The sequence below is a fragment of the Aspergillus sclerotioniger genome (assembly GCF_003184525.1).
Source record: "Aspergillus sclerotioniger CBS 115572 chromosome Unknown BO94scaffold_51, whole genome shotgun sequence".
Lineage (NCBI taxonomy): Eukaryota > Fungi > Ascomycota > Eurotiomycetes > Eurotiales > Aspergillaceae > Aspergillus > Aspergillus sclerotioniger.
Window position 1 is genome coordinate 13049 of NW_020291041.1, and position 22820 is coordinate 35868.

General features: G+C 49.1%; 11 protein-coding genes across 11 annotated transcripts; 7 read left to right on the forward strand and 4 right to left on the reverse strand.

Annotated features, from left to right (window-relative positions):
• Positions 1-9: 9 nt before the first annotated feature.
• On the forward strand, positions 10-2071 carry BO94DRAFT_629030 (uncharacterized protein; the record flags this gene model as incomplete). The annotated part of the gene is made up of 3 exons (XM_025617531.1): positions 10-63; positions 134-280; positions 375-2071. The coding sequence occupies 3 exons, from the start codon at positions 10-12 to the stop codon at positions 1740-1742; spliced, it is 1569 nt and encodes a 522-aa protein (XP_025461671.1). The 3' UTR covers positions 1743-2071.
• A 718-nt stretch (positions 2072-2789) lies between these two features.
• BO94DRAFT_528595 (aldo/keto reductase) lies at positions 2790-4040 on the forward strand (the record flags this gene model as incomplete). Its single annotated transcript, XM_025610428.1, has 2 exons — positions 2790-3510; positions 3579-4040. Exons 1-2 carry the CDS (start codon positions 2887-2889, stop codon positions 4038-4040), a joined length of 1086 nt encoding a protein of 361 aa, XP_025461672.1. The 5' UTR covers positions 2790-2886.
• Positions 4041-4812: 772 nt separating this feature from the next.
• BO94DRAFT_528599 (NAD(P)-binding protein) lies at positions 4813-5788 on the reverse strand (the record flags this gene model as incomplete). The annotated part of the gene is made up of 5 exons (XM_025610429.1): positions 4813-4896; positions 4942-5139; positions 5194-5568; positions 5612-5670; positions 5713-5788. 5 exons carry the CDS (start codon positions 5786-5788, stop codon positions 4813-4815), a joined length of 792 nt encoding a protein of 263 aa, XP_025461673.1.
• Positions 5789-6056: 268 nt separating this feature from the next.
• Positions 6057-7919, forward strand: BO94DRAFT_629033 (FGGY-family carbohydrate kinase; the record flags this gene model as incomplete). The annotated part of the gene is made up of 2 exons (XM_025617532.1): positions 6057-6838; positions 6885-7919. The coding sequence occupies exons 1-2, from the start codon at positions 6134-6136 to the stop codon at positions 7917-7919; spliced, it is 1740 nt and encodes a 579-aa protein (XP_025461674.1). The 5' UTR covers positions 6057-6133.
• Positions 7920-8277: 358 nt separating this feature from the next.
• BO94DRAFT_528606 (sugar porter family MFS transporter) lies at positions 8278-10137 on the forward strand (the record flags this gene model as incomplete). Its single annotated transcript, XM_025610430.1, has 5 exons — positions 8278-8406; positions 8470-9297; positions 9345-9723; positions 9772-9866; positions 9917-10137. Exons 1-5 carry the CDS (start codon positions 8292-8294, stop codon positions 10135-10137), a joined length of 1638 nt encoding a protein of 545 aa, XP_025461675.1. The 5' UTR covers positions 8278-8291.
• Positions 10138-13277: 3140 nt separating this feature from the next.
• On the reverse strand, positions 13278-14364 carry BO94DRAFT_540612 (NAD(P)-binding protein). Its single transcript, XM_025612948.1, has 4 exons — positions 14205-14364; positions 13733-14154; positions 13386-13686; positions 13278-13336 (listed from the first exon to the last, which is right to left on the reverse strand). The coding sequence occupies exons 1-4, from the start codon at positions 14302-14304 to the stop codon at positions 13329-13331; spliced, it is 831 nt and encodes a 276-aa protein (XP_025461676.1). The 5' UTR covers positions 14305-14364; the 3' UTR covers positions 13278-13328.
• A 169-nt stretch (positions 14365-14533) lies between these two features.
• BO94DRAFT_528608 (SDR family NAD(P)-dependent oxidoreductase) lies at positions 14534-15557 on the forward strand. The gene is made up of 2 exons (XM_025610431.1): positions 14534-14929; positions 14978-15557. Exons 1-2 carry the CDS (start codon positions 14583-14585, stop codon positions 15438-15440), a joined length of 810 nt encoding a protein of 269 aa, XP_025461677.1. The 5' UTR covers positions 14534-14582; the 3' UTR covers positions 15441-15557.
• A 234-nt stretch (positions 15558-15791) lies between these two features.
• Positions 15792-16699, reverse strand: BO94DRAFT_579662 (class II fructose-bisphosphate aldolase; the record flags this gene model as incomplete). The annotated part of the gene is made up of 3 exons (XM_025615283.1): positions 15792-16062; positions 16114-16237; positions 16285-16699. 3 exons carry the CDS (start codon positions 16697-16699, stop codon positions 15792-15794), a joined length of 810 nt encoding a protein of 269 aa, XP_025461678.1.
• A 219-nt stretch (positions 16700-16918) lies between these two features.
• Positions 16919-18278, forward strand: BO94DRAFT_540614 (SMP-30/gluconolactonase/LRE family protein). The gene is made up of 2 exons (XM_025612949.1): positions 16919-17681; positions 17741-18278. Exons 1-2 carry the CDS (start codon positions 16996-16998, stop codon positions 18045-18047), a joined length of 993 nt encoding a protein of 330 aa, XP_025461679.1. The 5' UTR covers positions 16919-16995; the 3' UTR covers positions 18048-18278.
• A 47-nt stretch (positions 18279-18325) lies between these two features.
• BO94DRAFT_504224 (Zn(II)2Cys6 transcription factor) lies at positions 18326-20198 on the reverse strand (the record flags this gene model as incomplete). Its single annotated transcript, XM_025609500.1, has 4 exons — positions 18326-18516; positions 18577-19234; positions 19401-20076; positions 20122-20198. Coding segments are annotated over 4 exons (1602 nt in total), but the record flags the coding sequence as incomplete, so codon positions are not given.
• A 344-nt stretch (positions 20199-20542) lies between these two features.
• BO94DRAFT_613661 (sugar porter family MFS transporter) lies at positions 20543-22514 on the forward strand (the record flags this gene model as incomplete). The annotated part of the gene is made up of 5 exons (XM_025616703.1): positions 20543-20647; positions 20694-20970; positions 21018-21255; positions 21302-21882; positions 21933-22514. 5 exons carry the CDS (start codon positions 20543-20545, stop codon positions 22316-22318), a joined length of 1587 nt encoding a protein of 528 aa, XP_025461681.1. The 3' UTR covers positions 22319-22514.
• Between the last annotated feature and the right edge of the window lie 306 nt (positions 22515-22820).

Consider the following 22820-nt stretch of genomic DNA (forward strand, 5'->3'; position numbering starts at 1 on the left):
TCTAACATCATGCTAACCATCGACAGCCTCCCCGTGGTGGTCCGGAGAGAAATTCCCAAGTTCGTAAGTGACAGTCAGGATCGCTCGTTAGGCTATCAGGCAAACAAACACTAATCTAACCTGCACTCTGCAGGTCCTTGAACACTCATGGCGTGATCTGTCCGCTCTAAGTCAAACAAGCAAGGAATGGCATGACATCGCGGCTGCTGAATTGTATAAAAACCTGCGGATTAAATTTCGCAACCTTCCCAGCCTCCAGCAGGATATCTCCGAGCTTTGCGTACATGGCCTAGGTCGGCAGTACCTACAGTACGCCCGAAGTCTGGATCTTGTTTGCCTCGAGCCACCATGGATCGAGACTAAAGAAAGCCAAGCGTCTCTGGCAGAAGAAAGACTGGGCAAGCAAGTTCGTCACCTTCAGGCCCCCGGCAACTGAAGACAGCTTCCTGGTGGGCTCCTTGTCCGAGTTTCACGACTCCTATTTCGGGTTCCTTACCGAAGCAGAAGCCTACTATCAGGAAAATGACTGGGAGCCCATTATTAGTCTTATCTCGCGACTACAGCATTTGCGGCTATTCAACTATATTGTGACGAATATGTTTCCGACTTGCCTCTATCAAGCACTGGAACGACTTCACCCAAACTGTCAGATAGATATCTGGACGCCCCAGTCTCCATCTCTGGATCTACCTGGACTAGGACGCGCTCATCGTTTCGTATCACTGGGATGTAACCAGCCGTTTGATCTGAACATCTTATCTGCGCCAAGGCTCCATACCTTTCACGCAGTCTACACGTTCGACATCGATCCGGAAAACCGACAGAGATGGGTGCATATTGACGAGCCTTTCAAGTTTATTTTCACAGCCCCACACCTCAAACATCTAATCATTGACGCCAGGGATGGGAGGGGTGAAAATCCATTTTTGATTGTCAAAGACGAATGGCAAAGGTTTACTTCCGAATCCAGGCTTTCTCCACCGACAGTCTCTCTGGACTCGTTGACTTTCATCCGCGCCCCGCATGAACCGTACGAGCATATCCTTCTGAACATTTCAACCATGATCGATCTCTCTAAATTTCGGTCCCTTGATATAGGTGTGCATTCACAACCAGCGATTTTGAGTCAAGTCGCGCCAACGTTGGTCGGATTGGAACGTCTGTACATTCACATGCTTCCACGGAACAAGCAATTCAAAGTTCATTGGGATAGTACGTCCGAGGATGCGACTTGGGATATTGAAGAGATGATTTCAACCGTGCAAGCGTTCCGACCGCTGCGATTCCTGTGCATGCGAGGACTACTAAGCTTCTCTTCCCTGGACCGCATCCTCTCCCACCACACCACCTTGGAGGGTCTGAGTCTGGAGGCATCATATCGACAACGTGAGTCGCCGCCACCAGGAGAAGAGCACAAATACCCCATAAGCAACGGAGATCATCTCAGATCCGTGGCAAAGTTGTGTCCACGACTGGCGGAGCTTCGTCTGCCCGTACAGCGCACCAAGGGCAACGCCCGCGAGTGTGACATCTACCGGGCCCTTGGCCACGTGTCCCAGTTGCACACTGTAATTCTGGATCTCGACTGTGACCTCCGGCCCACACCGACTGGGGAGTTACCAGAGCCTGGTGATCGCGAAGAACAACTTCCGAGTCCAGCCTACATCCGGGAAACACTCATCAATGCAGCCATTGACGAGGCGCTCGTCAAGAGCATATTCGATCTCATACTCTCGCATTAGGCTACGCGGAAGCTCCAACGGTTACGCGTTGATCTCGTGGGATCAGATTTCTTCAAGCGGGACCTGGAACACGTCATTCGGCAGGTTGGTGGAACGTTCCTAGCCACGCGGACGGATCTCAATACAGTTGAGGTCGAGAATATTGGCAGTATTCCATGGCAATTGTGGCGTGAGCACGATATCTTTGCAGAGGAATCGATCCGTGTTCCGGAAGTAATCAGGAATATTCTGGAGGAGTTGTGGCCGCGTAATACAGACAGGAATCGAAGTGGGAATTGGAGGAAGATGCCTTTGCTTGAGAGCTTTCCGTTGGAAGATGGTGTTGCGGGGTTTCTGGAATGAAGAATGGGTGATTTGTTTGATTCAGATGATGGGATCAAGTTTTCAATTGTGACATATCAAGTGTAGTGGAGAAAGCATAAATCTACGCCGACTAACTGTCCTAGTTGTGCAGTTCATCTTTCTTTCTGATCCTAGTCAATTGTCTATCCGATCATTACCTGAGGTGGGGATATTCTCTCTATGTTCCAAACTGAGCCACTCTATAAGCCAGCATGTACGTACATAATAAGGATCACGTATGCTCAAATACAACTCCTTTGAAAGGGCTTTCTCGGGTCAAGAATAGTCAACTAGACCATGTCCGCGAAAATATATACCGATCCAGACCGTTTTCTGTATTACATAAACCCTCATATAGTCTTTTGCAAAATTCCTCACTTGTACAACCGACTCTACTGTTCTTTTTACTCCATTAAAACCCCCTTAGCGTTTCGATCAAATACTTTCATACAGTCCGACCGCAATCAATTAATCGATAGAAATCACTGTACTTGATATAATCACCCTGTTTATTTTCGACGATCCCTCATCTGACTCGAATATGTTCATCGACAATTGCTATCGTGTGCAAAGCAAAAGCACTACATGTAACCACTGCATGTATCACTCTTGGCAGGCCTCGTCTCGGGTCCCTGACCCCGACGCGGGAACCCTTATCCCCACCGACCCCCACTCGCAATGAAGACAACTTAACCCCGCAAACAGTCTACATTAAAATAAAGGAAACATCTATCCAAGACGAATTCACTCTTCTAGACAACTACTTTCATAGTCCCTTTCGCTACCAACCCAACAATCCACCATGTCCACTCCCCAGCTCACCCGAACCACCCTCCGCAAAACCCTCTCCTCCCTACTCCACCAACCTTCCACCTGCACCATCACCCGCCCCCTCACCACCCACGCCCGCGCCCCAACAACCTACACCCTGAACACAGGCGCCCAAATCCCCGCCCTCGGCTTCGGCACCTTCCAAGATCCCAATTCCCAAGAATCCACCGTCAGCTTAGCCCTACAGCGCGGGATGCGCCTCATCGACACAGCGCGAGTCTACAACGTCGAAAAGCAAGTCGGGCAGGGGATCAAGAAGAGCGGAATTCCCCGAGAAGACATCTTCCTAGGGACGAAGCTCTGGTGCAATGATTACCATCCGGAGGATGTGGAGCGCGCGGTGGATGATTCTCTTCGCGATTTGGATACACCGTATGTGGATTTGTTACTGATGCATTATCCGTGTACATTTAAGCGGGGGGAAGAGCGGTTTCCGAGGGATGGTCAGGGGAGGATGATTCATGGGGAGACGACGTTTGTGGATACGTGGAGGGCGATGGAGAGGGTTGTGAAGAGGACGGGGAAGGTGAGGGCTATTGGGGTGTCGAATTTTAGTAAAGCGGAGGTTGAGATGTTGATAAGGGAGAGTGACACGGTGAGTTTCTTTCTTATGGTTGATGGTTGGTGGGTGTGGGTATGGTAGGGCTAATGGGTAGTGTGCAGGTCCCTGCGGTGCATCAGATGGAGGTGCATCCTTATCTTCAGCAAAAGGGGTTTAATGAGTGGTTACACGGGCAGGGGATTCATGTTGTTCAGTTCAGTCCGCTGGGTAATATGAACGATTTTTATCGACAGACTGGGTGGTCGAAGGAAATTGCGCATATGATGAGGGTGATTGATCAGCCGGTTTTGAAGGAGATTGGGGAGAAGTACGGCAAGAGTCCTGTGCAGGTGGCGTTGGCGTGGGGGATTAATAGTGGGAGATCGGTCATCCCCAAGAGTGTGATTGATTGGCAGATTGAGGAGAATTTGGCGGCGGATTTTGAGTTGATGCCGGAGGATATGGCGAGGATTGCGACGTTAGATGCGAAGGCTCGGTTTAATGATCCGAGTTTGGATTATGAGTGGAGATTGTATGGTGATTTGGAGGGGATTGATGGGACGGTGAGGGGGAGGACGCATTGAGTGTTTTGTAGAGATGTGGTTGTGTTTTTTGATATTATTTTGGGTGGTGGTGCTATAAGGACAAGTTGGAAATACAATAGATAGTAAATATATTGGTTTGTTATAAGGCTGGAACATTACTCCAGTAAGGTTTATGTTGGGATCCCCGATGGGCTCCCACGCCGGTAGGCAACGTAGGGTCACGTGACACTCCTCCTTACACCGCTAGTTAGTCCATATAGATGGCCTACGAGGCCCCTAGCTAGATCATCATCCATCTCATTCTACACGGTTGAATCGCCTTGGTAGCCACTCCAACAGTTTATATTTGCGAATCACTCATTGAACGTCTTAGCTATCAGCGGATAACTCTGTATAAATATATTGTAGAATCATGTGTATGAATAGATGGTAGGCAGTCTTGTCATTAGGGATGTTGTCAGAAGCTTTCAAGTAAACACAAAGAATTACATCCCGGTCAATTGAGTGAGTGGAGGGTTAGACCTCAGTAGACCATGTTGGGCATCTCCTCTATTCGTATGGTAGGAGCCATGGACATATCTCTTTTGGTCTACTTGATAGTAGCTTGATAGATTATTCACTATTTGAGCTATAGTCCTACAAAGTCATTCAATCATAATTTATAAATGTTGGTAGTGCATTTTAGAGAACGAAAATAAACATCCTGGGTCGAAGCGCGATACTCTACAAATCGGCCAGTTATAAGAATACAGAAATCAACAGTCTAGTCACCGATATTTGTTAGCCATAGTATTCATATCGCTTTAATATTTCATGGCAAAGTAAACCCCCCATCAACCACCAAATTCGACCCCGTCATATAACTAGACGCATCCGAAGCACAGAAAAGATAAACCTGTTACCATCAGCTCACACTCATCCAAAAGGCGATTCTACCTACCCCCTTAAGCTCATATGGCGAAGCAAATCGTTTGGCAGGAACCTGACCCAACCATTTACCCTGCATCTCCGACGACGCATACTGCATCATCTGAGTCTGGACATATCCTGGCGAGACGCAGTTGACGCGGCAGAAGTCCACCCATTCCACTGCGAGGGACTTGGCGAGTTGCAGGACCCCGGCTTTGGAAGCATTGTACTACAAATTATTAGTTCATGGTTTCCAGGGTAGAGATAAAAGGGAAGGAGATACCGCAGCCTGTCGTTGGGGCGTGTTCACGAGAGTTGCGCTGACCGAGGCCGTAAACACCACGTTGCCGAATCCCTGCTTCTTGAATACTCTTGCAGCGGCCTGGGCAGTATAGAACGCTCCGTTGACATTGACGTCCATGATCTCTTGGAACTCATGGGGAGTGTATTGCTCGCCTGCGTGTTCGGAGCATATCCCTGCATTGGCGACAATTACGTCCAATTTTCCAAAGTCCAGGACGACGGTGTCGATGGCGGCCGAGATTTGGGTTGGGATGGTGACATCAGCTTGATATGCGCGACACACGGTGTTGTATTTGGCGGCAAGGTCTTCTGCTGTCTTTGGGGCTGTGGTAGTTGTGCGATAGAGAATGGCCACCTTTATGAGTTAGCTATGTGTGTCAGAGGGTATGGATGCATACCTGGGCACCGGCCTCTGCGTAGGCAGTCGCCACGGTCAGTCCAATGCCTCGTCCACCACCTGATCTGTTAGCCATGTACGTGGTATGCGTGTTCTACGTACCGGTGATTGCAACGACCTTGCCGGTGAGATCGAAGAGCTTTTGCACTGGAGCATCGTTGGGCTTGAAGAGGACCATTTTGGAAGCTAAAGGATGCAACTAATACTCCTTTACGAATTTGTAGAGATCACAGGCAAGCTATTTATATCGGACTATCCCATCAATCTATCCACTCTTCACTCCGTGTCGATATTCATGCCAAGGTCACGTGGAGGACTGTTTGCGCGCCGTGTCGGGGACCAACTCCGTCTCGGGGACACCATGGCACGATACAGGAAGATTGGGAACTCAACCAAGCCACAAGAAGTGAATAGAACGGTGAATAACAAACAACAATTGTGAAGGAATTTAAAATTCCAATGGGACCCTCAAGCTGCCATCTTGCCCAGCTCACTGTCTCTGGATTCAACAACCACCACCGACATGTCCGACAAACACGGAGATTATTACATCGGGGTGGATGTAGGCACCGGCAGTGCGCGAGCCTGCGTCGTCGATCACCAGGGCAACATTGTCGGTCTCGCATCGCAGGATATCAAAACATGGCGACCCCATCCGGAGTACTATGAACAATCAACCTCCAATATCTGGAACAGTATTTGTGTCGCAGTCAAAGAAGCAGTCCAACAATGCGGTACACCCGTATCGAATATCCGAGGCCTTGCATTCGATGCCACTTGCTCTCTGGCAGTGTTCAGTAGAGAGTCTGACAGTCCTGTGTCAATCAGCAGTCCCGATTTTACCACCGATCGCAATGTGATTCTGTGGTTGGATCATCGCGCAGTGGACGAGACAAAGATAATCAATGCAACCAATCACCCAGTGCTGGATTACGTCGGAGGTGCAATGTCCGTGGAAATGGAGATGCCGAAAATCCTGTGGTTGAAGAACCATATGCGGCCGGACCAATTCCGGGACTGCAAGTTTTACGATCTCGCCGATGCCCTCACCCACCTGGCAACAGACAAAGAGACACGAAGCTACTGCAGCGCCATTTGCAAGCAGGGCTACCTTGCATCTGCCACCGATGGCCGTGCTGAGGGCTGGCAATTGGACTTTTTGACCGCAGTCGGGTTGGAAAATCTTGCTGCAGATGATTTTGGGCAGCTTGGGGGCATTAACGGCCAGGTACATCACTTCATTCCCCCCACTTTGCATACGCTGACGCTTCTAGAATGGTGAATACCTCAGTGCTGGCCAATGTGTGGGCTTATTGAGTGAAAAGGCGGCGGCCAGCCTCGGACTCCTCCCCGGAGTTGCAGTCGGAAGCGGAGTTATCGACGCCTATGCAGGGTGGATTGGCACTGTAGGTGCCAAGGTCGGCCTAGGCATTGACTCAGGCGATGAGCGAGAACAAGTGGTCCATCGGCTGGCAGTCGTAGCCGGTACCTCGACCTGTCATTTGGCCATGTCTAATGAGGAACTGTTCGTCCCTGGTGTTTGGGGACCTTACCAGAATGTACTTTTCCCGGGTGCATATCTGGCAGAAGGAGGTCAATCCGCTACAGGAGAGCTCATTCGACACGTGGTTGAGAGTCATCCGGCTTATCCGGTGGCTTGCAAGGCCGCAAAGACCGGTGGCATTCATATTTACGATTTCCTTAACAAGCACCTTCAGCAAGAAGCCCTAAGGAAAACAGCCCCTAGTGTATCCCACCTGGCCAAGCACTTCTTTTTCTACGGCGACTTATGGGGCAACCGTTCACCCATTGCAGACCCGGATATGACAGGTACCATCATCGGGCTGAAGAGCGACTTGTCAATCAACAATCTGGCCCTTCATTACTACGGAGCGTTGGAGTTCATTGCGCTGCAAACCCGTCAGATCGTGGACACGATGAACGAACATGGACATCAAATCTCGGTTCTCTTCATGTCCGGGTCCCAAATACAAAACGGCATCCTGGTGAACCTGATAGCCTCGACGTGCAAAGTGCCAGTGGTTCTGCCCGAATATGTTCATGCTGCGGTTTGTCACGGCGCTGCAATGCTGGCGGCCATGGCCGCTAGTAGCCAATTTGCTTCGGTGTCGAAGGACTTATGGACTGTCATGGGAGAGATGAGCAAACCTGGTTGGCGTGTGGACCCTAGCACTGACGAGAACGAGCAACGTCTGCTTCAGGCCAAGTATGAAGTGTTTTTGGATATGTGTTTCCGGCAGCGGGAGTATCGGGACTTGGTAGATAGGAAGCTTAGTGCAGGGCAGTAATCGATCCTGTACTAGATGGATTGCTACCCCCAGAAATTGCATTCTCACTTTACAGTAAGAAGTACTGTACGATTTGCCTTCATGCCAATGACCATGATTATCCGATGCGTTGCTGCATCCTGACATCACTCCATGTTCCTACTGCTGAAGGATAGGCCCCGTTTCGCGCCCGGTCCTCGAGTCGAGCCCTATCAGGCCATATCGGACGAATGGCATTGCTATTTCCCGGCTCGGCAACCTATCCCCGTGGGGTAGAGAATGACGTTTGTGGGGTGAGCGTGGGTATATTATGAAACACCCACACCTGATATGGCCTCCGCGATACCCTTTTTTCTGACTATACGTTTGACATTCTAGTCTTCCAACTGCATCATGTTTACCATTAACAACGATGAGCGGGCACGATGGAAGATCACCAGCCGGCTACAGCAGAAGCCCCTATTAATAGCCATCAACTGTCTCGCCGGCCTCGCCATCTTCTTCTTCGGTTAGTCTTCTTTGCTTCCCCCGAATATCCCGCCCTATACATGGCCCTGCTAACCAAAACAAGGCTATGACCAGGGCATGATGGGCGGAGTCAATGACTCGGCCGCATACGTCACCCGGATGGGACTTGGTTATACAGCCAACGGCTCAGTGACCGTGACTAACACTCTCCTCCAAGGAGGCATCGTTTCGGTATACTACCTTGGAACTCTAGTTGGCTGTTTCCTAGGCGGACATGTCAGTGATCGGTACGGGCGAATCAGGTCACTCGGCTTCGGAGCCATCTGGGGAATCATCGGTGCGGCATTACAATGCACGGCCATGAATCCCTCGTGGATGATCGTGGCTCGTCTGATCAATGGCATTGGCACGGGTGTACTTAACGCCACTGTCCCAGTATATGGCTCCGAACTGGCCGACTACGAATCCCGGGGTCAGTTCATTGCCATGGAGTTTACATTGAATATATCTGGAGTGGCGGTCGCTTATTGGCTGGGATTCGGACTCAGCTATATTGACCATGGCGAATCCAATTTTCAATGGCGGTTTCCTATTGCCTTTCAGATTGTGTTCTTGTTGCTTCTTGTGATAGGATGTTGGGTGTTTCCTGAATCCCCTCGTTGGCTGTGTATGGTTGGACGTCGCGAAGAAGCGCTGTATGTACTGCGACGACTTCGGGGCACCGAGAATGAAGCAGCGGCCTTGCAGGAGATGCGCGAGATTGAAGCTATTGTCGAGATGGAAGCGTCTGGGGATAGTATCACCTATTTTCATATGCTCTTTGGGTTGGGGAACGAAGATTGGCATATTGCTCGACGCGTGCAGTTGGTGATTTGGTTACAAATTCTGCAGAGCTGGTCAGGAATTGCTGGTGTTACCATGTACGCACCTAGTAAGTTCTCTCTCCCACGTCCATGATCAGATAATAACAGGTGCCAGCAATCTTCAAAATCGCCGACTTCGACTCCCAAAAAACAATGTGGATCTCCGGACTAAACGATATCTTCTACACCTTATCCACCCTCATTTGCGTCTTCACTCTAGACCGCATCGGCCGTCGATGGACACTCTGGTGGGGAGCAGCCGGTCAAGCAATTGCCATGTTCCTCGCTGGAGGGTTATCCCGTGGGGGATTGACCCATCCTCAAAGCCAGGCGGCATGGGGAATTGCCGCCACGGCTATGGTCTACCTTTATACCTTCATTTTCGGTGCCACCTGGCTCACGGTGCCGTGGCTGTATCCGGCAGAGATCTTCCCACTCAAGGTACGCGCCAAGGGGAATGCATGGGGAGTGGTTGGATGGAGTTTGGGAAATGGGTATGTTCATTCCTAATACTTCTATTGCAGGCAGCTAACATCAGACAGGTCGCTTACCCTGGCCCTTCCGTACATCTTTGCTTCTATTGGGGCCAATACGTTGCATGTTTTTGGCGCCGTCAATCTTATTTCTATCCCAATCGGTAAGTCCCTACCTATCGTCTCTGGTGAAAGCTTTGACTAATAAGAACAGTATGGGCCCTTTATCCCGAATCAAGTCAGCGTACACTAGAGGAAATTGATCTGCTGTTTGCAGCTAAGTCGCCCTGGGTATGGACGGCCGAGGCCAATTTTAAAGCGCTACTGGCGGAGAATCCAGAGCTCGGCGCCGGTGGTCGACGGAGCAGCATGAATGAAGCTGAAAAGGGCCTAAAAATAGAGACAGAGCATGCGGAGACGATAGCGAGCCAGTAGGTGATGAGCTGTTTATGGAGATGGGTCACTGAAAATCTTAGTTCCTTCGATGATCAGCGGACTAGTATGAGTGGGAGTCTGACAAATTATGATAGCTAAACGCAACAGCATATGTTGGATTATTTTAGATGTTAACCAGTAGTGGACACATGAAATAAATAAGAGGAAGATGTCATGGGAGATTACCATTATTCTGAGTGACTGGAAGAAATATCTGATCGGGAGAAAGCATTACACGTAGAGTGTGAAACTTATTATGAACCCCGTTAAAGCGCACTGCACCTGGATCAATTGGTACCATAACATACTATAAATCCCCTCGAGCTTTACCAAGACATAAGGCTCTAAGCACCTAAAGTCTGAATTAGGTGACCAAAACAAAAGCTGTGATTTGCATTATGAAGCAATGTAGACTGTGCCACTGATCTGGATTACCTTCCACATGATCCAAGGCTACTCTACTTTGGAGTCTTCACTTTACCAACACTTCAAATGGGATGCTTCTGCTGCATTCTAACTATTCCAAACACACGGCATATTTCCTGTCGGGAGGACAGCTCAAGGGGAGGAAGATGTAGGAGGAAGTGATCATGGATGATGTCTAGCTAATCGCTATGGTGGCCTGATATAGGGGAAGTAGCGGTGTAACATCACATGACTGTCTAGTTGTCATTGGGGATTATTATCAGGGATTTTAATACCGCTTTCTAGACAGGAAATTATGATGTTCTAAATATATAATATATTCTCTATATAGATTTTTCTTGGTGTTTTTCTTTTTAGAATGCGCAGAGTGGTCTATCAAAGATAAGATTTACTACTAGATTAAGATCTAAAATAATAAAGATATTCAGCTAGTAGTTCTTTTTAGAAGGGGGTTCTATACACATGATTTTATCATATCAGGAAGATAAGTTAAGAGTATAATTAGCTATAAGATCAGGGGAATCTGCCTTGCTTTTAGCTGCGGAGTTTACTCTGTTTTAATCAGGGGATAAAGTTATATATAAGATAAGTAGAATAGGTATTTGTATATGTAATTTCAGATTCTTGAGGACCTGATTAAAAATTTTAATAGACTACTTTAGTAAGATGGTCCGAGTCCTTTTAAAGACTTTAAAGTCTTGGTTGTCTAGATACTATATATTTAACAGTGGCTTTCAGTAATCTGGCTATATTACTGGATTCAGATAATAATGTCAAACCCTAGGATCGCTTCTCCCTGTTCCTGTTAGCTTAGCTCCCGTTCCAATACGTATCTTGTGAACTGAATCAAAGGTAGTCAGGTTGTTGACTATCTAAAGGTGACTTGATCTGAACAAGAGAAGAGAAGTAAGGCCAGATAGTGCCGCGCAGCTATCCGTAAGTAAGTGCGGACGAGTGTTGTCGCTAAGCTTTACCAAAACGTAGGTTACTTAAAGACAATTTGGATTGAGCACGAAGAACAGAACTAGCTAAGTATATGAAAGAGTGTCCTTATATATCCGTCCCTCGTATACCATTCCGTATACCATCCCGTATACCCCAGGCATATACCATATACCCGACCATATACCTTCTCGTATACCCGCAGTCACGTGACTCGTGACACGTAGCGGCTCAGTTCGGGTCTTCCCTGATAAGAGTTGCATCTTTCCGAGTACAGCCCTTCTGCCTGACGTAACCGCCTCACTAGTCCCTTTAGCTAGCAGGGGTCCGTAACAAATAACAGATTAAGGGTCTGTAGTAGCTCTCTCAGTAGTATAAATAATAGTTATTTTTAGCTAGCTTAAGATATCATTCATAAGTGTATTTACAGGGATTTCTTCTTTCCGGCAGTATAAATTGAATCAGTCTTGAGATTCTTCTAATTAAAGACTCTGGTTGAGGCTGTATGGATAAAGTCTTCTTAATTTTAAATAGAGATATTATTTGCTCAGGCATTAAAATTAGCCTTAGACTTATTAGCTCTGGCTTCAGTGATTTAATTAGAGGCTTAGTAGTCCTAATATCAAGAATTTTTATAAACTTTAATATATTTAGTTACTGGCTGTCTTTTCTAGTTATTCTACTACTCTTTTATTTTGCTCTGTAGTGTTGTAAATCATGGGATTAGGTAAAAATAATATAATAAACTTGTTTAAGCAGGTATATATATTCTTTCTAGTATGCAGAGGTAGGATTGAGATAGTTAAATACAGTTAGATTAAGAAACTAGGATACTCTCTTTAAATTAATAGAAGAGATAGTTGTCAAACCCTAGGATCGCTTCCCTGTTCCTGTTAGCTTAGCTTCGCTGGTGAACGTATCTTCGAACTGGGTCGAGGTAGTGTCAGACTGATGACTATCTAAGGGACACTGGTCTTGAACAAAGAAAGAGAAGTAAGGCCAGATAGTGCCGCGCAGCTATCCGTAAGTAAGTATAGACAAGTATTATTATTAAGCTTTCTAAATTTATGGTTACTTAAAGATGATTATATTAAGCATGAAGAACAGAACTAGCTAAGTATATAAAAGAGTGTCTTTATATTCTATCCTCTATTATAGTATCGCTATGATATATTATATCACTGATATATTATTTTATGTTACTGTTATATCTTGTTATAGTGCTGACATGTTATAGCATGTCGGTGACATGCCCACTGTGGTCACGTACTGTGTAACCATTTCGGGCATCAGCTACTCAGATCAGGATTCTTCTTGATAAGAGTCCTTGTCTCTCCGGACGTGGCCTTCTGCCTGACGAGTCCGCCTCACTAGTTGTTCAGCTAGCAGGGGTCCGTAACAATAGTAGGATCCGCCCTTTTAGTTTAAGGGGGTTTGGAAAGCAGGAATTGGTTAGTAGTTATATTAATAAGAATTTAAGTATAGAGTTTAATTAAATGATTCTAGATGATTAAGTAGAGAAGGCTTATAACCTGTTAGGAGGACAGCTTAAGGGGAGGAAGATGTAGGAGGAAGTGATTATAGATAATGTCTAGTTAATTATTATGGTGGCCTGATATAGGGGAAGTAGCGGTGTAGCATCACGTGACTGCATAGTCGCCATTGGGGATCGCCATCGGGGATTCCGACATCTACGACAAGGCCAATATATATAATGAAACAAGCCAGCGAGTTGCAAGATATAGAGAAGTCATTCATTTCTAAACAGACCAATCCCCAATAAACCATACCCATAGCCCCATCTCCATCACGCTCTCCCCAATTTAACAAACTATCCAAGTCAGCACCATCTCCCTGCAACACGAAATCATAAAACTTACTCCCAATCACCCCATTCACCGGAATATCAATCGACGTCGTATAGCTCGCCGCATCACTCAACAGATACACATAAGCCCCACCAAGCTCCTGCACCTCAGCCAACCGCGGGAACCCCCCGTAATACTTAAGCTGCTGCTCCCAATCCGGCTGCTGAGGAACCCAGTAAGTCATGGCAGTGTTTACCAAGCCCGGCGAGACACTATTAACCCGGATACCGTATTGCGCCCATTCCATTGCCAGCGTGTGGGTCATGTTTCGAACACCGGCTTTGGAGGCGCCGTAGGGTGTTGATGGGACGCGCTTGATATCATTAGTCATTTTTCCAAAACATGGGAAGTGAACATGCCTTGTTAGGTCTATACGACGCCATCGACGCCGTGAACACAACGGATCCCTTAATGCCGAGCTTAACAAACGCCCGAGCAGCCGCACGAGCCGTATAAAAAGCACCGAACAGGTTCACATTAAAAAGTGTCTCGATCTCCTCCTTGGTAAAGTCAAGAGCAGCCTTGTGGTGAGTTCGACCCGCGTTGACGACCATTCCGTGCAGAGCGCCGGATTCCTCGATGATTTTGTCGACGGCCGCAGTGATGGTGGACTCTTCTGTTACGTTGGCGTTCACGGCGAAGAGCTGTCCGGGGTACCGCTTGGCCAGGGCCGCGAATTCATCCCCTGTCTCGCCGATGTCGATTGAGTAGACCTTTGCGGCGCCGTTGGAGAGGCAGCATTCGGCGATGCCGAGGCCGATTCCGCGGTTGGCGCCGGTGACTGGAAGGGTTAGGTGGGATGGATTGGTGTCTGTGGGTTTGGGGACGTACTGGCGATGACTTTGCCTCCTAGAGTGACCTGGGTTGAAGGGCCGGGGGCGGTCTCGGGGGTGGTTGAGTCAGGGGCAGTCGCGGAGGGAGCCATAGTCATGATGGAGAATTGGTTGATATTGATGATTGAGTTAGCTAGTGATTGATCAAGAACCGGAAGGTAACTCTAGTTATTTTATAATTCTCGCGATCGTCTACATGCTTTGATCATCTAGACATGTCCTCGAGACGGCAAAGTGGGGCAAACGCGGGGAAGCCCTCGAGACGGCGTCATCCCGATGGATCATCCCAGCGGGGTAGTGTTGATAAGTCACTCCTCACACAACCTCTATCAAGTTCTTCTTCGCTGTTCAATTCGTTCAAACAAATCTTCTGATAATGGTTCTACCTGCTTGCAATCTGCTCAAAGGCAAAACTGCCGCCATCACGGGTGGCACTACCGGAATTGGCCGGGCGATCGTGCTGGCATACATCACCCAAGGGTGCAATGTCGCTGTCAACCACCTAGGCCTTCCTCAGGATGAAGTCCATCGGCACAGTCTCCTCGATGAAGTCAAGGCGATTCAACAAAGGGGGATCGACGCGGGGAGAATCCTCGAAATCCCCGGCGACGTGACCGCCCCGGAGACCAGCACCAACCTATTCAAGGAGGCTGTATCGCAATGGGGGAAGTTGGATATTTTCGTGGCCAATGCGGGAGTCTTCAAGCAGGCCGAATTTCTCAAGTATGTCCCTCCTACCTCGGAAGGATGGAAGCATAGCTAACATACCAGGATCCAACCCTCCCTTCTGGACCACAGCGTCGACGTCAACATCAAAGGCTGCTTTTACTCCTGTCAAGCAGCTGCCCGGCAGATGGTCGAACAAGGCCATGGCGGTTCAATCATCGGCATTTCCTCCGTCAGTGCGCTGGTTGGCGGAGGCTTCCAGACGCATTACACGCCCACCAAAGCCGCTGTTCTCTCCATGATGCAGTCGATGGCGATTGCACTCGGTAAGGACCAGATCCGATGCAATGCCCTAATGCCGGGGACGATCGCCACGCAGTTAGCCGATCACGATATGAAGAATCCCACCAAGAAGGCTGCGCTCGAGGCGAGGATTCCACTTGGTCGTATTGGTCGTCCGGAGGATATGGCAGGTCCGGCGGTGTTTTTGGCTTGTGAGGAGATGAGTCAGTATGTGAATGCGACGGGGTTGTTGGCGGATGGGGGAATGTTTAGTAATTTGCAGTAGAATATTCCCTGTATACTGAGTGAGTAGAGCCTGGGTGTTTGTGAAATAGACAGTTGGCTTCGAGGTCTAGCAAGATATATATAGTAAAATCAATACAACATAAGGCATGAAATGGTTGCAAACCCCGGATGTGCGTTGAGCCATATTGGAGAGCTTGATAGGACAATATAAAATATCTAGAGGACCAGTGGCGTCTTCATGGAGGCAATTGCCCGACAGTGGCAACGAGCTGAGGACTATCTATGCGATTTAATCTGATGACGCGGTGATGATACGCGCTGGTTGCTAGGGGCAACAGACTACTGTCAAGGTTCTCTTCATCCATGACTTCAGGTATCTATCTATACTATCTCATGCCCGTCCTGCAGACCCACAAATCTCCATCCACTTGACTGTCAGGTCTACCACTTTCTGAATGCCTTCCTCAATCAACTGAGTGTGTGGCATCTTGTACACGCTCGATCGAAGATGGTCATAGTAGTCATCCAACACGAGTTTGTTCACATTAATCTTGCTCACTCCCGCGGCGACGCAGCGCTTCATCAACTCAGGAGGGAATCCATTAGTGCCATGAAGTGCCAGGTTGACTCGTCCATTGGCCTGCTCGCGGATCCTCTCGAACCTGTCATACATCAATTAGAAACCATGCAAAAGACAAATACTCAAGACATACCGTTCGAAATCCAACTGCGGACCACGCGCCCCGTATTCACCATGAACATTCCCAAACGCCGGGGCGAGTACATCCACCCCCGTATCCACAAACTCATCCACCTCCTCAGCAGTCGTCATGCACGCTTCCAGGCCAGCCGTATCCATAACCCCGTCCTCTCCCCCTCGATACGCCCCGGCTCGGCCTCGGTAGCTTTCTGTCGCTCATTGCAATATCGCACCAACTCGCGAGTCTTCTTCAAATTGACCTCCTTCTCATAATGCGACATATCGACCATGATACTATCAAACGGTAGATCCGCCGCCCGTTTAATGATATCTTCCGACTGCGCATGGTCGAGGTGAATGCTGATAGGGACCGTCGCGCGTCGGGCAGCATCCGCGGCGGTCCGTATGAGCAACCCATCGGTCGCTTCGATCGCCCATGGAAAGAATTGGATAATGAGAGGTGAACGAGCGGTCTCGGCTGCCCGGACTAGACCCAGGACTTGTTCGATGTTGTACGCGATGGCGGCGATGACCCCGTATCCGCCGGCTTCGGCGTCGCGCAGGATGCGTTTGTGGAGGTTGGTGTCCTTCCAGGACATTTTCTACTATACGAGAAATGAGTGGTTGATGGAGGAGAATTGGTCGAAGGAATAGTGTATGCTGCACTTTCTTATAAGTGTGGGTGATAAACTATGATGAAATAGGCCTAGCGGGTAAATGGCCACGAGACGAGGATCGGAGAACCGCCGGCGGAGTACGGCGGGGTTTCTCCGAGATGGGACCTGCCCTGACTCACCCCTCTTCGCTGATCTCACTCCGTCATAAACCAGCTTCGCTAAACATCTCTGCTGTTTCTCGCTGCAGTTTCATGATCAGTGCGCCACAGACCACAACCATGACGAAGAACGCCGTAACAGGGTTCCAAACCCACCACCAGCGCTTCGACGCAATCCTCGGCTCATCCCCAACCTTAGAGCTCCTAGCAGAGCACCAAGCTTACCCCTTCGCGCACGAAGCCGGGGTATTCATCGCCGAAACCAACAGTCTCTTCATCACCAGCAACAGACTCGATGGACCCGACGGACAGCGAAAAGTCCACATCACTCGGGTAGACCTCACCACCTACCCAGTCACCTACGAGGAAATCGACACCGATGTGCCCATGGCCAATGGCGGGGTGAACTACGGCAAGGACATTCTCTTCTGCGGACAGGGGTCCATGACCCAGCCCGGGGGGCTATATCGCATGTCTGCCACCCCGCCGTATAAATCCGAACTGCTGGTCGGCGACTTCCATGGTCGGCCATTCAACTCGGTCAATGATGTGGTCGTGCACAGTGATCGGTCGATCTGGTTTACAGATCCTATTTATGGCTTTGAGCAGAAGTTCCGTCCGTCGCCGCGTCTACCGAGTCAGGTATATCGGTGGTCTCCGCGAGAGGGCACGATTCGGGCTATGGCCGATGGGTTTGGAAGACCGAATGGGATTTGTTTCTCGCCGGATGAGAAAACGGTCTATGTGACTGATACAGATCGGGAGCATGGGGATGGGACAATTAATGATCAGAGGGCTTCTACGATGTAAGTGTTGTTGTTTCGAGGTCTGATTATGGGTTGCGATGCTGATTAATGGATTGCAGTTACGCTTTTGATGTGTCTGTATATCATGGAGAGCCGTTCCTCACGAACCGTCGGCTTTTTGCCTTCGCGGACAGTGGAATTCCCGATGGAATCAAATGCGATCTGAACGGGAATGTGTACAGTGGGTGCGGGGATGGAATTAATGTCTGGTCCCCGGGGGGTGTGCTGTTGGGCCGTATTCTTATTTATGGTGGCGTTGCCAACTTTTGTTTCGGGAGGAATGGGGAGATTTTTGCCTTGAATGAGCATCGCATATATAGAGTCCAGCTCGGAGGAGAAGTGAAGGGAGCACTTCTTGGATTGTGAAAAGAGGATGGCGCATATGAAGAGGATATATATTCGAGGTATCATCAGGATGAAGCCATAGACCGCATGTGTACCTTTCCATCTGCTCCCCCGTTGGCAGACTCATGCCTCCCCCACAGCTCCTGTAACTCAACCCCCAACGATCTAACCGGCCAACCAGCTCGCTCGCGACAAGCTTCCAGCAGTTTTAAAATAGCTTCTCGAGCCTGGATTCCTTCTGCGAACATTCCCGCTATGATTTGGTTAGTTTGTACTAGCATCAATCATCACTATGACCTACCTATGAAGAGAGCTTGTGATGACATCAAGCTAGATTCACTATCTTTTAACATCATGGCAATTCCGCATATATCCCCTACGTGCCGCTTGATTGCACTTTGTCGCTGGAAATACTGTTCCAGGCCACCAAGACTGGGCTCATGGGCGAGTAGGAGGATGTATGACGCGTTGAAGAACTGCACGGCTAAAGCTGTAGTACTGTCAGTTTAACTTCTTCCGATGACACTAGAAGAGCAAGTTCAGTACATACCGGATGCAGCAGGCCGGATCCATATCGGTTTGAAATACGTCGACTGTTCGCGAGCGCCTAGCGGCAACGGGGAAAATTCAACAGTCAGATGCTGTTGCCAATCCTCCAACATGGTACGAAGCCGATTTGCTTCTTCAATCCGGCTCTGTAAATTTTCCTCGTCTGTAGTATCGGCACAGTAGCTAATCACCTTCGCAGTGATATAAATTGCACGCATAGCCAGTTCATGCGGTAGCAATGCAGATAAAGGTTTCTGTGGAACCCAGAACGTCAACGTCTTGCGTTTCTCACGAAATGCGGCCCAGATATCCTGGCAGAGCCATGCCCACCACACAGCCGAATGCAACCCTCCTGATTCTCCATGGATGGTCTGGGATCTTTGGATCAGGAAGACCCCTTCGAGATGCCGTTCCCAGTCATTAGTGGAATTGTCGAGCATCTCGTAAGCGGAAATGATAAGAGCAGTTGCAAGAAGCTCGAGACTGGTCTTGTAGCTGGAGAAACGCATGGCTCGTTGCACATAGTGGAGGGTTTGGTAGTAGTATTGCAGAGCTGCTTCGCCTTTGTTGGGCATGTCTTGATTGTCCAGACGAGGGTTTAATGCTAGATGTCGGAAGGCGAGAGCAAGTATGGCGTTCATGAGGCCGGCATTGTGGATCTGAACCAGTCAGCTATGATGGCACAAATGAAGTGAGAAATAGGCTTACTGCTAAATGTGCAACAAATGTGGAGAATTGACAGGTTGGGTCAAAAAGGTCCAACTATAAAATCGTTAGGCTTGTATCCACGTTGCAGTGCAAGAATAGTCCTACCCAAGGGCTCACTTGATTGACAAAATGTTCGAACAGGGCCTGCTCGGTCGGCAACAGCTCGATTGACTCTCGTGACTGCCAGATTAGTTGCTCCTCCAACGGACTGCTTGCCGTGGCAGTGACTCCTGTCTGGTCATGACTAGGGTCAATGTCAAGGGTATTATCCAGTAACTGGGTCGCATATTGCAGCGATCGGGGCTGGTTCAGGCTATCCGTTCCATAGTGGTCGAGTGGGATACTCTCTCTTGCATGGGGATACGGGGCTGTCGACAACTGGGGACTATCTCTAGCGGCATCATTTGCCAGCAGTCCGAACCATCGCACCGCCGCAAAGGATGCATTAGAGGGTGACAGATAAGCATGTTGAAAGGTTATCGGACTTTGGCTTGCAGCCAGGTCGCTCCCTGGCAGATGGTCCAGCACCGGCAGCGGCGGGTTAACGTCCACGTCCGAACAGTTCCAGGATGCTCCTGCAGCCTCATGCGGCTCATAGGTGACCGGGTCAGGAATAGCATCGTTTTGAGAATCATCAATGCCTGGGGTCGTGGTTTCCTCCTGGGCTGACACCGGAGCCACAATGCTGCGACGTCCCGACGGGTGATACTCGCAGGATTTGTCCTTTTTGGTACAAGGTCCACACACTGGCTTGACCTCGTCGCATTTCATGTGCCGCTTGCGACATGTTATGCTACATTGCGTAAGACAGGCACGACACGGCTGGAATGCTACTCACCACCCATTCTTCGTCCGTAACCCCCGGCCTCGAGACTTGCGGATCCGTGGCCGTCTAGAGGGCAGGCTCGGGGGCATCGTTGCGGTGCCATAGAGCCATTCACTGCAGGTACTGTCGAAGTCAAACGCAGAATCCATATCGACTCGTGAACCAGACCGAGTTGACCTCGTGTCGGGGGATGTCCGCCTTGCCGGCCCGGTGGGGCCCACGTGATCCCCCGCGTTACCCCGCATTTGGCCACAGGCCATCAGGCTGTTGGTCAATCATGGCCGTCTCGGGGATCAGTACGTCATGTCAAATAAGTGAACTTTGCAGTGTATACCCCGGATTTGGCACCTCGAAGAAGAATCTAGGGAGATATAATGCCCCGATGGGCTCGAAGCCAAGAAGGTGAGCATCTCCGCTTGACCGCTATTTCAATATGTTGAAACATAAGCAGCCATACTTCGGCCTTCGAGGCGGATGGCTAACATTCTGGATTACATTGGCCTGTGGTGCTGACATGACCCTTTATGGATATGACCAGGTGGGTTCAAGAAGCAATTGCACGTGCAAGGCTCACGCGAATCCAGGGAGTCTTTAGTGGAGTCGTCATCTCGCAGGACTTTCTTCGACTGCACCATCTTGAAGGGCCCACCAAAACAACCTTGCTCGGTACGGTGACTGCTATATACGATGTGGGCTGCTTCGTCGGATCCATCTGTGCATACTGGTTGGGAGAACGGCTAGGCCGTAGGAAGACCGTGCTTCTTGGTACCACTGTCATGACAATAGGAGCTGTGTTGCAGGCATCATCCTACAGCGTGGGTCAAATGATGACCGGTCGAATAATTGCGGGCATTGGCAACGGTACCACTCCCAGCCCCTTGAAAGATAGATCTGACGTTACCGACCAGGTCTGAATACATCCACAGCACCCATCTGGCAGGTGGAAACATCAAAGGTCCAGTGGCGGGGGAAGTTGGTCATACTCGAGAATGTCCTGGTGCTCGTGGGCTTTTCTCTGGCCAACTGGCTGAATTACGGCCTCTCGTTCGCCAGTGGTCCGGTTTCGTGGCGGTTCCCTCTATCGTTTCAATTTCTCTTCATACTGATACTGGCTTTCACTGTGCCATGGCTACCCGAGTCTCCTAGGTACGAGATGCCTCTTCCGCATAGTACTGCTCACTCACCATTACAGGTGGCTTATTGCCCATGGTCACGAAGACGAAGCTGTGCAGATTATCGCGGACCTCGAAGATAAATCCACCAGCGACTCCTTTGTTCAATTTCAAGTGAGCGAGATTCGATATAGTGTAGAGTACGAGCGAGCAAACAGTGTCAGCTTCAGTGACATTATGCGTGGACGAGCTCATGAACGGTCCGGCACCAACACAATCCGCCGACTGATTCTAGGCATGGGGGCCCAAGCAATGCAGCAATTCTCAGGCATCAATGTTACTTCCTACTACTTACCCACTGTCCTGACCAAGTCGGTCGGCATGAGCGAATCCCTAGCAAGGCTCCTCACAGCCTGCAACAGCGTTCAGTATCTGTGTTTCTCCATGATAGGAATCCCGAATGTTGAACGCTGGGGACGTCGAGCGCTGATGATGTTTGGTGCCGCTGGCCAATGTTTCTGTTATGTGTTCATCACTGTTCTCATCAGATACAATGAGATGCCAGGCTATCCGCATCGACACGAGGTGGCTTCAGCATCTGTCGCTTTCTTCTTCCTGTACTATATCTTTTTTGGAATCGGCATGCAAGGAGTGCCATGGTGTACGTCCCCACTATCTACCTGATATGCATCATGCTAATACCCTCTCTAGTATACCCCACGGAAATCAACTCGCTCACAATGCGGACCAAGGGCGCCGCTCTCGGAGCAGCCACAAACTGGATCTTCAACTTCATGGTTGTGGAAATCACCCCCATCGGTATACAAAACCTCGGTTGGAAGTTCTACACGATTTGGGTTGCTTTAAATGCCGCAATGGTCCCGGTTATCTATGTCTTCTATCCAGAAACTGCCGGTCGCTCTTTGGAGGACATGGATGACTATTATCGTGGGAATCCGCCTCTCCTGGCTTGTCTGGACAGGGAGGCTATCTCTCGCAAACGGCCTGAGAGATTCCAGGCTCGAGATGAACATGTCATTCGGGCTAAGGAGGACGTTGTTGAGGCACCGCAGCATGTTGAAGACACGGTAGCTTAGTCCGACCATGTAGGAATGAGTAGGATGTGGATGTCTGAATGGTATGGAGGCTTACTGATGATTTTGATGTCTATTCTAGTCCTCAAGTGGGAGTTTGCTTGTATGTTCTCATCATCTATATTATTTGCTTGCTATGGCTCTCGTTTATACTATATCTGACGTTTGATGTTTGTCATCCAATACACATACTCTGGACAGCATTCGTTCTTTGTTTCACAGGCATACCCATCTTTCAAGCTAATGGATACCAATGATAGTAGACCATATAAATCAAATGTTCAGTCAAAAAGTCCCTATCTTATCACGGACCTTTGGGAGCATTACGAGAGAGACAATAATTATGACACGCTGCTTGGCACATAAGTCCTATTCACCTTTCACCGAGTGTACAAAAACCACTATGATAATTATGAGTGCTTCCTACGGGCAAGTATCATCCGACAAATGTCCGCAAGGATTGGTATGAGTTGATACTGCGGGGTCCCTTATCACAGCCCCCGTC